Below are 15,907 nucleotides of genomic sequence, written 5' to 3'. Positions count from 1 at the left end.
CTCCTCCACCCGTCTATCTTCGAGGGCCTTCTCACCTCCCATCTCTGTCCAGGCCCTGGGCCTACCGCATAGCAGCCCCTCCCCCGCCCAGCAGCAGCGGCTGGATGGGGGAGGGAGATCTGACCTCTTCGCCTCGACGTCCCAAGAGAACTTCCTAGGGCCGAAGCTCTGCTTTGAACACCTGTGTATTCTCGGAGGTGTGTCCAAACTGCACTGGTCACACCAGGTGCCAGTATCAAACTCCAAGCATCCATTGGTTTGACCACAGCCTCTGAGAATTCTCACTTCTTCCTGGTCAAACCACCACAGAGGCCCATTGCACGTGGCAGAGGGGCAGGGAGAAGGGAGAAGGCTGTGAAGAATGAGAAAATCATTCCAGCATGGAGGAAGACCTCCTGACAGAGAACAAGTGTTGCCAGCAGTTGCTGCAGGTGCTCCTGCCATCAGCCCCCAGTGCACGTGGGCTTTGGCTCCCTGTGGCACAGAAGCCCCCCGGGGCCACAGGACTCTGGGGCAGGAGACGGGCACCAGTGCTGCCAGGGCTCGGGGGGTGGCAGCTCTGCTTGGGCAGGGACTGTGCCACAGCTGCTGATGGCAGCGCTGCCCGGGCCCCAGGGCTCAGAGCAGCATTGGTGCTCGGGCCCACACGTTCCTTGTGCGAGTCACACCCGCGGGTTTAGGATGGCCTGGGCCGGGACGTGTCCCAAGGAGGCCGTGCCAGCGTCCCTGGAAGGGCCCGTGCCCTTCCCAGCGCGGCTGCGTCGGCAGCCCTGGGGGCTCCTTCTGCTGCCCTGAGCCCGCAGAGCAGGGCAGCGTTTGCTGATGCTCTGAGCCCTTCCTAAAGATCATCCTGTGGGGCTGCCTTAGACACCTGGGGCCAGGCATTCCTTCCAGCCTGGGCCACTTTGGCTGGGCTGGGGGCAGCCCCAGGGCAGGCGGCAGTGTGTGCAAGGGCCCTTGGTGACACGGTGCAGCACGGTCATTGTGACATGGACTGGGTGTCCAAGGGCCCTTTGTGACACGTGGTGACACATAGGAGCTGGCGGTGACAAGAGCAGGCCACAGTGCTCGGAGCGGGCAACGGGACAGGACAGGACAGAGCGGTGCCGTGAGGAGCCCCCGCACAGCGCGCTCGTTCGTGTCCCACCCGGAGCTTTTCCGAGGCATTGTTCCTACAGGTGACCTCGTGGCAAGACTGCGGGCCCTGGTGGCCCGTGGCCCTCCCGAGGTTTTTGTTTTGCAGGTGCCCTTGAGGACTTGTTGACTTGGAGGTCTCCTGAGCCATCTCTCCGGAAGGGGCCCTCGAAGCCAGAGTCTGGAATGGCAGGTAGATTCCTTAACCTCTTCAAAGTCTTCAGATGGAAAAAAAAGAGAAGGCCTGAAGCTGCCCCAGCACAACAGTCTGAAAAACCAGAGCAGTTCCAGCCACTGAAGGATGGTGAGTGGCAGAGGTGGGCCACAGGGCTGATGGCTGCAGCCAGCTTGGCCCCATCCCATCCCATCCCATCCCATCCCATCCCATCCCATCCCATCCCATCCCATCCCATCCCATCCCATCCCATCCCATCCCCTGGGGACATGCCCATGGACAGGATGGAACAGGGGCAGGGCAGACACCCCGCAGTGGCCGTGCTCCATCCCCTGGGCCATCCCGGGGCTCTCCCTGCCTGGGCAGCGCAGGGCTGGGCTGTGCTCTCCGGCTTCTCCCGCAGCCCCTCAGCTCTGGCTGCGCTCGCTCTTTGCCAGATGCAGCCCTGGACAAGACACAAGAGCAGGAACCCGGCCGTGGCCGCTTGCGCAAAACCCTGAAGGTACCTGCAGCCACCCCGACCTGGGCTGGGCCTGCTGTCCCTGCTCAGCCCCGCACCACGCTTGGAGCATGCCATGGAGCATCCCTGGTTTCCCTGTCCTTTGTTCTGCAAATGTTCACAAAATTCCTGCCCATTCAGCATAGAGAGACCAGAACCACAGCAGCAGAGGTCCCAGCCCAGCCTGACACCAGGCTGACCAAGTTCCAGGCAACGCCTCACGCCAGCCCAGACCGGACAGCACACAATAATGCAATGAATTATCAAAGTGAGGCTGTTCACATGGCAGTGACTGAGAGCAAGGCCATCAGAAACACTGACAGCAGAATGACTCAGGGCATCACAAACACTGGCACCATGCCTGCTCCCATTGTGATTCATGCTCCCACTATGGATTTTTGTGACGACAGTGCTGTTTCTCCTCAGCAGCAGGTAAGCAGCCTGGGGACAGGCCTGGAGGCCTGCCAGGACCGTGTGTCCCCTCAAGCCACAGTCACTGGGCCCCTCAGCCTTTGAGTCCAGCACAGTCTGTCAGGAAGGGAAGCACTTCTTGGAGGAAGTTGGGGAAGTTTCTGCCTAGGACAGTGCTCCAAGTCTTCCCCATGCCTCCTGCAGGTGCCAGCCATTGTAAGGAGCATCCACCAGAGGCTGGTGTCCCATGTCGCTCTGGATGCCAGGCTGCAAATTGACATTGTGAGGCTGGCTGAAGAACACCCTGATGATGTGGTGCTGACCCTCCTGCGCTGTGCCCCAACATGTGACAGGTACGGGGCCCACGTGCCTGCACAGCTCAGGGCCCACCAGCCTTTAGGGCCCATGGCCCTGCACAGCCTGTGCTATGGGCTCTGCCAGACAGGCACAGAGGTGCAGGACCCTGGGGCCCCTCTGTTTGCCAAGCCTGCTGCCAATGCTCCCTCCCTGCCCCTCAGGGCACCGGGGCTCTGTCACCTGGGCCCCCACAGCTGCACAGAGCATGGTCCTGGGACTGAGATGCCCCTGACATAGAGTTCTGATTCCACAGAGCTGCTGCTATAATTTGGAGAATCATTGGATCACTGGGACCAGCCGTGGAGAATGTGCTGCCAAGACTGCTCTGCGTGATGGAGGATTGGCCACTGCACAGTGCCTGCACCTCTGATGGAGAGGACGGGGATATTTTTGCCCTGGCTGTGAGTTTCTGGATTTGGCCTCTGCTTGCCCCTCGGTCACCTCACCAGCAGCTCTCCATCCTCTCCATGCCTGAGGTGCTGGGCTGAACCCGGGGCTAGGGGCAGGCTCAGGGGGCTCCAGGCCCGCTGCTCCTCCTGCATCTGCCCTTGGGCCCTGTCCCACGGACACCTCGGCACTGAGCGCTGTCTTGGGCTGCTTCTTTTGCAGGCAACTCTGGTGATCTGGGTGATTGCCCAGGTGCCTGAGTGCCACCAGGCCATGATACTGTATTCCTCCCGCCTATTTGTGGCTCTGCTCTTCCATGTTGTCATCAGCACACAGCAGATGCCACCAGTGGAAGCTGGTCACTTCTGGAGAGCATGCCAGGAGGAACACCGCCTTCCCAGCAATTACAACAGGTCCCAGTCCTCCTGTCCTTCCCATGCCCCTGTGGCCAGTGCCAGGACTCCCAGTGTGACCTGGGCTTTGCTCTGCACACAGGTTTGCAGTGCAGGCCATGAAGGCTCTGCTCTACCTACTGCGCTGTGACAATGAGGTGATGTCTGTGGAGCGCAAGCGTGGCTGGGACACGATGCTGTGTGCTCACACCCAGCATTATGCCGTGGGTCTGCTGGCCAGGTGAGACTCCCTTCTCCCCACTGCCCCCGGCATTTGTGCCCTGTGCCCCACTCAGTCCCTGTGGTCATGGGCCAGAGAGCCTCGTCACTGAGGGACAGCCAAGGAGACTGGAAAAGGCTGGGAGAGGAAGGTGCCCACAAGGAGCTACCTCTCAGAGGGCCCACATCCGTCCAGGGATGCTGGGGAAAGACCAGAGTTCTCTGAGTCAGTCCTGGGAGAGGTTTGTCCCCCACCTCAGGGTCTTGGTGCCTTTTTCCCCCTGCCAGGGAGATGCGCCGTCGCTTGGTCCCTTTGTGCTCTCGCATTGCACTCCACTTGCTCCGGCAGCTCAGCAGGGAGGACCCATACAGGGATCTGCCCTTCCTGGCATTCCTTGTGGAGGTGAGCCTGGTTCCAGCGCTGCCTGGCTGAGCTGCCTCCCAGCTCTCTGCCCTCTCACAGCCACAGCTGCCTGGGACGGTGCCCACGCCCTGTGCTGCTGCCTGGGCCCAGCCCTGTGCGCTTCTGGGCTCCTGCTGGCCGGCTCCCCTGTCACTGCCCTGTGCCTTTCAGGTCCTCCAGTGCCTGGACTTGAGTGAATGTGGTGACAGTGTCCTGATGGTCTTGGCAAGGCACCTGCACAGCAAGTGCAGGGAGCAGCGTCGGCTGGCGCTCAGAGGCCTCGTGGTGGTCAGCAAGGATCCCTTGATGGTGAGAAGGGGGCAGCGGCTGAAGCTGCGCTGTGGAAAGCAGCCCCACGGGCGTGCAGGGCTTCAGGAGCTGAGGCAGCTGCTCCCAGTTCTCCTGCCTCACCTGCCCCAGTGCTTTGGGGCAGGCCTTTGGCCTGTGGGCCCAGCAGCAGCAGGGTGGCCTTGCAGTGCCAGGGTGCTGTTGGTGGTGCAGCCGTCCTTGGCTTCCCAGCATAACCTTGTGTTCCACACAGGCCAGGAGAATGTGCATCGTGTCTCAACGGCTTGTGGATGTTCTGGCTGATGAAGATGGAGAGGTGGTCAGCATGTCCCTCTCTGTGTTCACCAATGTGCTCCAGCACAAAGACATCCTAGTATCCAGCACCACTGCCCCAAAGCTGGCTGAGTCACTCCTGCTGCTCTTTGACCATGTAAGCTTCTGCATCCTGAGTCACAGGCACTGGGTGCTTCCCAGAAACTTGGTGCCCTCTGGATTTTCAGGCCTTTGCCCAAGTGGGACTGGAATAGTTGATGCAGGGATTGTGTTTCCTCTAGGACTACAGCCATGTGCAGGTGCTCTCCATTGAACTCTTCAGCAAGGTGGTGGAATTGGTAGTGGATGAGGGAAAAATGCCACTGAAGACAATTGTGGACAAGAGCCTGTATAAACTTTTAATTTACTGTCATGATGAGAACTTGGACGTGGCAAAGGTGAGATTTTCTGTGATGCTGGTGCATCTCTGGGAGGGGGCATGGCTGCGTCCTGCCCTGGTGCCTCGCGGGCTGTCGCCTCCTCCAGGCATTGGCACAGAGATGTGGGTCCGGTGCCCTGGGCTGTGGGGCCACCTCTGGGTCTCTGCTGCTCTCCAGGCCTCTCGAGAAACGCTGCTACGTGTGGCCAAGTTCCTGAAGAGGAGGAGGCTCGTACAGCTGTTGAAGAAGCAGCCGCCGATGAATGTCGAGGAGGCCCTGGTAAGGAGGGCCTGAAGCCCCAGGCTCAGCCCGGAGAAGGCCCCTGAGGGCGGTGCTCAGGGTGCGGGCTGGCAGCTGTGCCCCTGCCCGCTGCTGCAGCCAGAGGCCGCGCGGGCTCTTCTCCAGGCTCCCGTGGGCCCGAGCCGGGTGCCCATGGAGCCCCGGCCCGGCGGGGCTGCGGGCCGGCACCGCGGCTCCCCGGGCAGCAGCCGGCCCTCTGCCCCCTGCCCTCGGGAGCCCTTGGCCAGCGGCTGCTGGCTCCGCGCCTCAGGGCTCTGCGGCCAGGGGAGGCCGGGGTTGGGTGCAGGCAGCGCCCGGCCCAGGGGCTGAGCCCGCGCCAAGCCTTCCCTCCTGCCGCTCTCTGCAGCTGGCAGAGGACAGGAGCCGAGCGGCCGAGCAACTGCGCCGGGCCCTGCGATACCTGCGGAGACCACAGGAGCGCCTGCGAGAGGCGGCGGACACGTTCATGGGTGAGCCCCGAGCCCGGGCTCCCTCCCCGGCCCGGCCCGCCACAGCTCGGCCCCAGCCCCGCCTGCTGCTCCGGCAGCGCCAGCCGCGCCCGGCGCCGTGGAGCCCCGCCTGGCCTGGGCATTGCTGCTGCCGCCCTCTGGCAGCCGTGCCCTGGGGCGGCAGCGGGCGGCAAGGGCCGGGCTGAGCCCTGCCGGGCCAGCAGCCCGTGCGGCCACAGCGCCGGCAGCGCCGCTGGTAGGGAGCTGTGCCGCTGGGGCCGTGACAGGCTCTGTGCTCACAGGCATGGCCGGGCGGTGCCTCAGGAGGCAGCAGCAAGAGCTCCGGCTGATCTGGACAGGTGAGTGAGGGCAGCGGGCTGACAGCCTGGGCTGCTGGGGGTCCTGCAAGCGCAGCCCTGGCTTTGCAGGGCTCTGCTCCCTGTGCCGACGAGGGGTGATGTGGGCAGGGCACACAGAGATTTCAGGGACACGTAGGGAGTCATGGCCAGTACCTCCCAGCTGATTCCAAAGTCTCCTACTCCCTTCTGGGTGCGATAGCCCTGTCCAGAAGGTCTTGTAGGATTCCCTCAGACCCGGGCTGTTGCCAGGGCTCTGTTCCTCTCTCTTTCAGCCCTGCAAGCCCGGAGGCAACGTGCCAGCCCATCCTGCTGTGACCTGGAAAATGAAGCCGAGTTTCCCCAAAGAGCTGAAGGACTCGGGACGTCTTCTGGATCCAGTCAACCAGTGCCCCAAGAAGAGCACCAGGAGACACCCAAGAGGACACTGCCTCCCAGCAGTGCTGGAAGTCCTGGCACAGCTGATGCTGGGCAGAGTTCTTGTGGCTTCAGCCCTCTCCCTGCCTGTTGACTGCCCTGTCCCTCCCAGGCCTCAGTCTCTGCCCATCCCCGTTTTTTCCCTCCACTCTCCCTCCCTATAGGTGGCTCCCTCCCTCCTCATCTCATACACTGTCCATCCTCCTTTTCTCCCTCCACTCTCCCTCCCTATATGTTGCTCCCTCCGTCTGGCCCTCACACTCTCCATCCCCATTTTTTCCCTCCATTATTCCTACCTTTAGATAGCTCTGCCCCGCTGGCCCCCAGACTGTCCATCACCGTTTTGTCCCTCCACTCTCCCTCCCTGTTGACAGGTCCCTCCCTCCAGCCCTCAGACCCTGCCCATTTCCTTTTTTCCTTCCCAGCTCATCCCTTTGCTTCGCCTTTCATTAATAAACAGTTTGGCATCTTCACTTTGCCTGCATCCCTGTGGAGCTGAAGTAAATCCGGGGCCCTGGGACACACAGGCCCTGCTGCCGTTCTCTGCCACGCCGTGTTTTGTGCACGGACACAGAGGAGCGAGGGCAGGTCAGGCTGGAAAGGTCCCTGTGCTGAAGGTGCTGTTCCACAGCACTGTGCAGTTACACATCTTGCTGAGCACCCTGGAGCCCCTGGATTTTGGGAGAGCCAACCTGAGTATGCTCTGAACCCAGCTGAGAGGGATTCCATGGCAAGCATCCGCGGAGGGCAAAGGAGCTTGGAATGCTGGAAGCTTTCAAGAATAGCTTCCTGAAAGCACAGCAGTGCTCCATCCCTGCACAGGATAAGGAAGAGGGCAGAAGCAGAGAGCAGCCTGGCTTAGCAAGGAGTTCTGGATGTGCCTAAGAGCAAATGAAGCAGCAGCACGGTGCCCAAGACTCGCACACGCGGCCGTGCCGGTGCCCGGAGCGCTGTCAGGCAGTGCCGGGATCCCGGCTGTGCTTCTGCTCCCCACAAGTGAGGAATGGCAGCCCCAGGCTCAGAGCCAGTCAGAAAGCCAAGCAAGGGAGAGCAGAGGGAGGGCACCCTGCCAGTCTCTCTTGGGCATGACCGCAAAACAGCCCCTGCTGCTTCTTCCTCCGCCTGCGTTTGGGCTGTGCTGGTGGCAGAGCCAGCCAGGTTGGGCTCTGTGTTCCAAAGCCTGTTGGGAGCGGGCATGAAAAGCTCTGTGTGCACAGCAGAGAGACCTGGAAGGTGCTGGCAAGAGCATCCTGCAGGAACAGGGCTCTGGTCCCTGGCCAGGAACAGCCTGGTTTTGGTGCCGTGAGCGCAGGCAGCAGCTGAGGCAGGTGAAGAGGCAGCGGGCAGCTTGTGTCTGTAGAGGGCCTGGGGCTGCCCCTCTGAGCCTGCACCTGGAAACTCACTTGGGGGAACAGGAGCTAGAGCTGGAGTGCCTGTCCTGAAAGGACCTGAAGTCATTCAGCCTTGCCAGCGTTTCTTAAGGGTGTGTTGGCGTTCCCCAGGAAAGCCAGACATTTGGGGACACACCTTTGGAGGAAAGGGGCTTGCTTCTCAAGGAAAGTGCTTGCCAGGGAGCTCCCAGTGAAGCAGGTGGAAGTCTCCCCCTTTGGTTCTCTGTGCTTCTTTCAGTGGTTAAAGCCCATTGCACGTGGCAGAGGAGCATGGAGAAGGCAGTGAGGAGCAGGTTTGGCATCTGCCTGCACCTGTGGAAACCAATCCAAGCACATGCAGCAGGGTGTGTTACCCTCTTTGGACAGAGGTGTGAGCAGGACCATCTCTGTCCAGCCATGAGCCCCAAAGCTCTCTGTGAGAGCTGTGAATTAAAAAGCCTTTACACACATACTTTTCACATCTTTCCTCTCTGCTGTATTTCATCTCTTGCAATATGCATTGCCTCCTGCTTGGTGGGAGCTGCTGTGGCCCAGGGCCAGCACAGAGCTGGGACGTGTGGGCCAGGCAGCGTGGAGAGCCTTGGCTGACCTTGGTGTGTCCCTGGCCTCAGAAAAGGCCTCCCAAGGTGTCCTGCTCGTTGGCTCTCCCTGTGCATCTTGGAGAGAACAAGGTAGGCATTTCTGGCAGCCTGGCATCAGCCGGCCTTAACATGGGGGCGTGTGGTGGAGCGAGCCCAGCTGAGATAGCCTGAGAGCAGCCCAGTGCTCCGTGCTCCTCTCTGCTGACACGTGAGCATTTCTCTGCTTTCGGGATGGCCCTGGCTGTGTCAGAGCTGCTACGAGGGCACGAGACAGCCGGTCCTGTCCCGCTGGGTCCCAGCAGTGCCTGGCAGCAGCCCTGCAGCCACGTCAGGATGCTGGCCAAGCGAGGCCCTGGAAGCTGAGGCAGCTGATTTGAAGCTTTTGCAGATACACCCAGGGGATGGCCAGCGGTGTTCCCTCAGGATACAGCAGTCCTGAGGGGCCTCCCCAGAGCTGCCTGATGCTGCCCACTCTGCGTAGCACCAGCTGCTTTCTTGTGGAATGTTCTACCTGCCCCAGGAGTGAAGAGGGAGCTGGAGAAAGAGCTTGCCAGGCTGCTCTGGATCCTTTCCCAGCAGCCCTGCTTGAGTGGAGCAGTCTGAGCTGAGCGCAGATGTGCCAATGGAACAGCCGTGCACAGGAAGGCTCGCTGGGAAGGATGATCCAGGAACCACAGGCTGGGCAGCCTGGCTTTGCTGCCAGGGAAGGCCTTGGAGCAGACCCTCCTGGGTGCCATCCCACGGCACGTGCAGGGAACCAGGGGCTCTGCTGGAGGCTGGGAAAGCTCTGCGGAGGGACGGGCACAGCTGGGGCTCCTGGCGGGGTGTTGAGGGCTTCTGTGGGGGTGTTTGGGGGGTGGGTGTTGGGGGGCGTGTTGGGGAAGGAGTTGTCTGCAAGGTGCGAGTCTGGGCTGGAATCTGAGTCAGTTTGAAGGCAGCATGTGTGCTTTGGCACAGCTTTGGTTATGGAGGGCAGAAGGAATATCTGTGACTATTTCTTTTACTGGTCCTGTTTCCCCTGCAGGGAACAAGAGGGGAGAGCTGTACTTTATTGGCCACTTAGATATTTGTACTGGGGGAGGATCAGCCCTCTTCCCATCTACTCATTTGTTTGGGTTACTGTTGTAACACTGAGTGGTCTTTTATTCCTTGAGAGCTTTTATTCCTTTAGAGAATTAGGAGATTACAATCCCTTCATCGAAAACCATTTGCAAACCAAAGAATGGCCTTCTTTTTGGCTCTGTGCAGGGTTATGTTTTGTAAAGTGACCTTCAACGGACGATAAGGCAAATGAGTTGCTGCTTCAGACTGGGACGCAAACTTGTAGACCAGTCACATTGTAACAGCATCCCCATAAACTTGGGAAGTTTGCAAATTTTGGAACTACATGAGCTGTGCAATGGGAAGTTAAGCTTTCCTGAAGTGAGGATTCCTTAATGGCAGATTCTTCGGTGTCTTCATGGCAAACATGATTTTGTGGTGCAGAAAATTAGTTCAATGAGAAAATCATTCCAGCATGGAGGAAGAGCTTCTGACAGAGACCACGTGTTGCCAGCAGTTGCTGCAGGTGCTCCTGCCATCAGCCCCCAGTGCACATGGGCTTTGGCTCCCTGTGGCACAGAAGCCCCCCGGGGCCACAGGACTCTGGGGCAGGAGACGGGCACCAGCGCTGCCAGGGCTCGGGGGGTGGCAGCTCTGCTTGGGCAGGGACTGTGCCACAGCTGCTGATGGCAGCGCTGCCCGGGCCCCAGGGCTCAGAGCAGCATTGGTGCCCAGGCCCACGCGTTCCTTGTGCGAGTCACACCCGCGGGTTTAGGATGGCCACGGGCCGGGACGTGTCCCAAGGAGGCCGTGCCAGCGTCCCTGGAAGGGCCCGTGCCCTTCCCAGCGCGGCTGCGTCGGCAGCCCTGGGGGCTCCTTCTGCTGCCCTGAGCCCGCAGAGCAGGGCAGCGTTTGCTGATGCTCTGAGCCCTTCCTAAATATCCTGTCAGGCTGCCTTGGACACCTGGGGCCAGGCATTGCTTCCAGCCTGGGCCACTTTGGCTGGGCTGGGGGCGGCCCCAGGGCAGGCGGCAGTGTGAGCAAGGGCCCTTGGTGACATGGTGCAGCACGGTCACTGTGACATGGAATGGGACCGGATGTCCTTTGTGACACGTGGTGATACAGGAGCTGGTGGTGACCGGAGCAGGCCACAGTGCTCGGAGCAGGCGACGGGACAGGACGGGACAGAGCGGTGCCGTGAGGAGCCCCCGCACAGCGCGCTCGTTCATGTCCCACCCGGAGCTGTTCCAAGGCGTTGCTTTTACATGTGACATCTGGCCAGTCCAGAGGATTTGGTCACTCGTAGCTTTCCATAGGCATTTGTCTTGTAATCTGGCATTATTTCAATCCATGACATGGAGCAGAGACCCTCAAGACTCTCTAAGTGTTCCTGGGTGCAGAAACAGCAGGAATACCCTGAAACTGACCTGGAACTGAATACCGAGGAACTTGTGCCTATCCTGGTGCTCCAGGAGGGTGAGTGGCAGAGCTGGGCCATAGGCCGGTGCCTGCAGCCAGCTTGGCCCCATCCCATCCCATCCCATCCCATCCCATCCCATCCCATCCCATCCCATCCCATCCCATCCCATCCCATCCCATCCCATCCCATCCCATCCACTAGGGACATTCCAATGGACAGAACCGGACGGGGATGGCAAGATCATTGAGCAGAAACCCCCGAGAGTTCCCAAGCTGGCCTGGGTGGGGGAGGAGGAAGAAGAGCCTGACCCTGATCCAGAAGTGGAGACCAAGGAAGTTGTGCCAATCCAGCTGCTGCCAGAGGGTGAGTGGCAGAGCTTGGCAACAGGGCTGGTACCTGCAGCCATGCCGTGCCGTGCCATGCCATGCCATGCCATGCTATCCCATCCCATCCCAACCCTGGGGATGTGTCCGTGGACAGAATGGGAAAGAGATGGAAAACACATGGAGCAGAGACCTCCAAGTGTGCCCAAGCTCGCCTGGATGGAGGAGGAGGAAGAAGGGCCTGGAGCTGCCTCAGCAGAGGAGACCAAGGAGGTGGTGCCATTCGAGCCACTGCAGGAGGGTGAGTGGCAGATCTGGGCCACAGGGCTGATGGCTGCAGCCAGCTTGGCCCCATCCCATTCCATGACATCCCTTCCCGTCCCATGACTGGTGGTCAAAGTTTGAATTTGACAGAGTTTGGACCTGAAGGTCCAAGGCTGGATTTGGTGGTGAACAATTGGATTTATTGGTCAAAATTTGGATTTGATGGTCCAGGGTTGCATTTGGTGGGCAACACTGGAATGCCATGGAATAACAGCATTCTAGGGGTTGGGAGTTTAGAATCATCTGCTTCCCCTCACACCTTCCCATCAACACTGGCAATCCATGGAATAACAGCATTCTGGGCATGGGGAATATCAAATCCTCCAGTTCTCCTCACAAATTCCCATGGAATCATGTCATTCTGGTCATTGGGAATTTATAAAAATGGCACCTTTGGTGCTCCAAGACGGACACATGTGTGATGGCATCAGATACTACAGGTGGCAAGGAAAACTGGGAATGCCCCCGGTGGCTCTGCAATCCCCACCAAGCTCAGCATCCTGTCTGGAGAACTGCACAAGTCAGGACTACACCAAAAACCATGGAAAAATCAAGGCACCAAGGCGCACATTGGAAACAAAATGTGACTGTTCATTTTTTGCTTGCTTTTTATATTTTTAAGAGATTTTGCCTTTGTTTTTTACTTTTTTCCGAATTTTTCCCCCTTTTTCTTTTCTCCCCTTTTTATAAAAATTTTCAACACCTTTAAATTTTCAACCAGAAAAATTCCCAGCAACTCAAGGGAAGAAACCCAAACAACTCAAGAAACCAAAGCAGTTTTTATCTCCACGATAACACATAGCAAAATAACATATTTTAAATAGTAAAATAAAACACTAAAGGTTTATTCCGCAAAAAATCGACAAAGAATAAATATTCAGGATCTTGACAATTTATTTATGACATTTTTTATTCTAGTTGTGTTCTGTTGACATTATTATTATAGTTCTGTGCATATTATCATTATTAATATTAATAATAATATTAATAATGTATCTTATTTTAAAAATGTTTTTTCTGTTTTTTTAAATCTTAATTCAGGAATGAACATGGGCAAAACCAGCACAGCATGAACAGGAGGCAACTTCCAGTCCATTCAGAAAGGAAAAGTAGGATTCTCTTTGAAAAACATGTTAAAAAATACCTCTAAAATTTTCCTAAATAAAGTAAAAATTTGGGCCCTGCCAGCCCCTGGTAACCTGTTGTGTTGGAATTTCTCCTATTGCACCTTGAGGTTATTCTTTACAGGTGGATTCATTTGGAATTTTATCCTTCTTTTACCCATTTTTGCCTTCTTAAAAATTCTTTTTCTTCCAGTTCCTTTGTGCGTCTTTCCACCGAGTTCTCCTCATTTCCAGTGCTATATGGGATTTTTCTGGATCTGGATTGTGTCTTGCTTTCTTCCCTTATCCCAGGCCCCTGAAATCCTCTAAAAATATCCCAAAAAACCTCACAAGACTGAATCATCACACCAGCACTATCATTAGAGTGTTCCTAGACAAGTGGGCAGGAAACTTGGCATGAACACCCCCTATCCAGCAGACCCATGAATTCCTGCAACATGGAGGTGGAAAAAGCTGCTAAAATTGGGATCTTGCCTTTCCAGGAGAGTTTTTGAACCTGGTTTTATTCATTATCTTGTTGATGCGCACAACAGCGGACCAAATATGGCAGGGCCTTAGACACGACTGTGGTCCTGACACACAGGATGCAGGCAAACTGAAGAAGCCAAACTGTTTATTAATGAAAGGCTAAGCAAAGGGGTGATATGGGAGGGAAAAAGGGAATGACCAGGGTTTCAGGGCTGGTGGGAGGGAGATATCCACAGGCAGGGTGAAGGCAGGAGCTACCGAGCTTCTCACAGGCTCAGCTGTGCCCAGCATCAGCTGTGCCTGGAGCTCCAGTGGCAGTGGGAGATGGTGTCCTCTTCAGTGTCTCCTGGTGCTGTTCTTGGGACACGGGTTCACTGGATCCTGAAGATGCACCTAATTCTTCAGCTCTTCTGGCACATTGGGTGTGAATATCCAGGTTACCAAAACCATTACACAAGGGTGTCCCACTCAGCTCTTGCATTGGCCAGAAGAGAGGAGGGGCCAACGGGATCAGCCGAAGGACGCTGGCCACGAATCCTCCCGACCAGCGTCCCTGAAATCGCTCGCTGTGCCCTGCCCAGGCCACCCCTCATCCCCACAGGGAGCGAAGGCCGCCGCAGCCGGGACAGGGACTGCAGCTCCGTGCCGGAGCAATGCAGCTCTCCCGGGCAGTCCCCGCTGTCAGCGCGGTGTCCTCACTCACCCGGACTGTGGGCCCGGAGCTCGTCCCTCTTCCCCCTGAGGCACCGCCCGGCCATGCCTGTGAACACAGAGCCTGTCACGGCCCCAGCGGCACAGCTCCCTGCCAGCGGCGCTGCCGGGGCAGCAGGCGGGGCTGGGGCCGAGCTGCGGCGGCCCGGGGAGGGAGCCCGGGCTCGGGGCTCACCGATGATCCTGAGGGCCGCCTCTCGTACGGACTCCTGCGGGCTATCCAGGAACCGCAGGGCCCACTGCATCTGCTGGGCCACTCGGCTCCTGTCCTCTGCCAGCTGCAGAGAGCGGCAGGAGGGAAGGGTTGGCGCGGGCTCAGCCCCTGGGCCGGGCGCTGCCTGCACCCAACCCCGGCCTCCCCTGGCCGCAGAGCCCTGAGGCGCGGCCAGCAGCCGCTGGCCAAGGGCTCCCGAGGGCAGGGGGCAGAGGGCCGGCTGCTGCCCGGGGAGCCGCGGTGCCGGCCCGCGGCCCCGCCGGGCCGGGGCTCCATGGGCACCCGGCTCGGGCCCACGGGAGCCTGGAGAAGAGCCCGCGCGGCCTCTGGCTGCAGCAGCAGGCAGGGGCACAGCTGTTACACTGAGCACCGCCCTCAGGGGCCTTCTCCGGGCTGAGCCTGGGGCTTCAGGCCCTCCTTACCAGGCACTCATCAATTTTCAATGGCTGTTCCTTCTGGAGATCCGTCTTCCCCAAGAACCCAGCCGCACAATTCAGTGCTTCCCGAAAGGCCTGGAGAGCAGCAGAGACCCAGAGATGGCCCCACAGCCCAGGGCACCGGAATCACATCCCTTTGCCAAGGCCTGGAGGAGGCTGCAGTCCATGAGGTGCCAAGGCAGGATGCAGCCAAGCCCCCTCCCAGGGATCCATCAGCATCACAGCAAACCTCACCTCTGCCAGGTCTTGGTTCTCCTCATGGCAGTGCAAGAAGAGGAGGAGCAGGCTCTGGTTCACAATTGTCTTCAGGGGCCCTTTTCCCTCATCCACTACCAACTCCATCACCTTGCGGAAGAGGTAAATGGCGAGTAACTGCACTTGGCTGTTCTCCTGGAGAAAAGGAGGAAGAAAATACTTGAGCAACAAATATCCTCTACTCCTGGGAAAACACCTGAATATCCACAGAGCACAAAATTTCTGGTCAGCAGCAAGTGCCCATGGCTGGAAGCACAGAGCCTTACATTGTCAAAGAGCGTCAGGAGGGCCTCAGCCAGCTTTGGGGCAGAAGTGCTAGATATCACCAGATGTTTTTTCTCGAGCATCTTCTTGAACAGAGAGAGGGACATGCTGACCACATCTCCATCTGCATCGCCCAGAAGCTTCAGAAGGCTTCGAGACACGCTGCGTAGAGGTTTGGCCTGTGTGGAAAACAAGACTGTGCTGGGAAGCCATGGACGGCTGCACCACCAACAGCACCCTGGCACTGCAAGGCCACCCTGCTGCTGCAGGGCCCACAGGCCAAAGGCCTGCCCCAAAGCACTGGGGCAGGTGAGGCAGGAGAGCTGGGAGCAGCTGCCTCAGCTCCTGAAGCCCTGCACGCCCATAGGGCTGCTTTCCACAGCGCAGCTTCAGCCGCTGCCCCCTTCTCACCATCGAGGGATCCTTGCTGACCACCACGAGGCCTCTGAGTGCCAGGCGACGCCGCTCCCTGCACTTGCTCTGCAGGTACCTTGACATGATCGTCACGACAGTGAGAGCACATTTCCTCCAGTCCAGGCACTCGAGGACCTGAAAGGCACAGGGCAGTGACAGGGGAGCCGGCCAGCAGGAGCCCAGAAGCGCACAGGGCTGGGCCCAGGCAGCAGCACAGGGCGTGGGCACCGTCCCAGGCAGCTGTGGCTGTGAGAGGGCAGAGAGCTGGGAGGCAGCTCAGCCAGGCAGCGCTGGAACCAGGCTCACCTCCACAAGGAATGCCAGCAAGGGCAGATCCCACCTTGGCTTTTCACTGCTGAGCAGCAGGAGAAGGCGATATGCGACATGGGAACACAGGGTGGTCAAGACATAACGCATCTCCCTGGCAGGGGGAAAAAGGCACCAAGACCCTGAGGTGGGGGACAAACCTCTCCCAGGACTGA

The 15,907-nt window shown here is 58.6% G+C and overlaps 1 protein-coding gene and 2 long non-coding RNA genes across 3 annotated transcripts; 2 read left to right on the top strand and 1 right to left on the bottom strand.

The window, feature by feature from the left end:
• The first annotated feature begins 1,115 nt into the window (after positions 1-1,115).
• LOC141730483 (uncharacterized) lies at positions 1,116-2,404 on the top strand. Its single transcript, XR_012582011.1, has 3 exons — positions 1,116-1,438; positions 1,747-1,811; positions 1,950-2,404. It is a non-coding gene; the product is annotated as an uncharacterized LOC141730483 (long non-coding RNA).
• Positions 2,405-3,032: 628 nt separating this feature from the next.
• On the top strand, positions 3,033-6,948 carry LOC141730482 (uncharacterized). Its single transcript, XM_074548834.1, has 10 exons — positions 3,033-3,376; positions 3,459-3,596; positions 3,863-3,977; positions 4,149-4,286; positions 4,519-4,695; positions 4,820-4,975; positions 5,135-5,236; positions 5,604-5,706; positions 5,988-6,044; positions 6,317-6,948. The coding sequence occupies exons 1-10, from the start codon at positions 3,237-3,239 to the stop codon at positions 6,550-6,552; spliced, it is 1,362 nt and encodes a 453-aa protein (XP_074404935.1). The 5' UTR covers positions 3,033-3,236; the 3' UTR covers positions 6,553-6,948.
• Positions 6,949-12,473: 5,525 nt separating this feature from the next.
• LOC141730385 (uncharacterized) lies at positions 12,474-14,189 on the bottom strand. The gene is made up of 3 exons (XR_012581836.1): positions 14,017-14,189; positions 13,834-13,890; positions 12,474-13,540 (listed from the first exon to the last, which is right to left on the bottom strand). It is a non-coding gene; the product is annotated as an uncharacterized LOC141730385 (long non-coding RNA).
• Between the last annotated feature and the right edge of the window lie 1,718 nt (positions 14,190-15,907).

The sequence above is a fragment of the Zonotrichia albicollis genome, chromosome 10 (genome assembly GCF_047830755.1).
Source record: "Zonotrichia albicollis isolate bZonAlb1 chromosome 10, bZonAlb1.hap1, whole genome shotgun sequence".
In the NCBI taxonomy this organism is placed as follows: Eukaryota; Metazoa; Chordata; class Aves; order Passeriformes; family Passerellidae; genus Zonotrichia; species Zonotrichia albicollis.
The sequence above is the reverse complement of the archived record's forward strand: the minus strand, read 5'-3'. Positions and strand labels throughout refer to the sequence as shown.

Coding starts and splice junctions, on each gene's coding strand:
- LOC141730482 (XM_074548834.1), top strand. CDS start 3,237: ATGATACTGTATTCCTCCCGCCTATTTGTGGCTCTGCTCTTCCATGTT. Junction 3,597..3,862: donor GCCGTGGGTCTGCTGGCCAG/GTGAGACTCCCT, acceptor TCCCCCTGCCAG/GGAGATGCGCCGTCGCTTGG. Junction 5,237..5,603: donor TGAATGTCGAGGAGGCCCTG/GTAAGGAGGGCC, acceptor CGCTCTCTGCAG/CTGGCAGAGGACAGGAGCCG.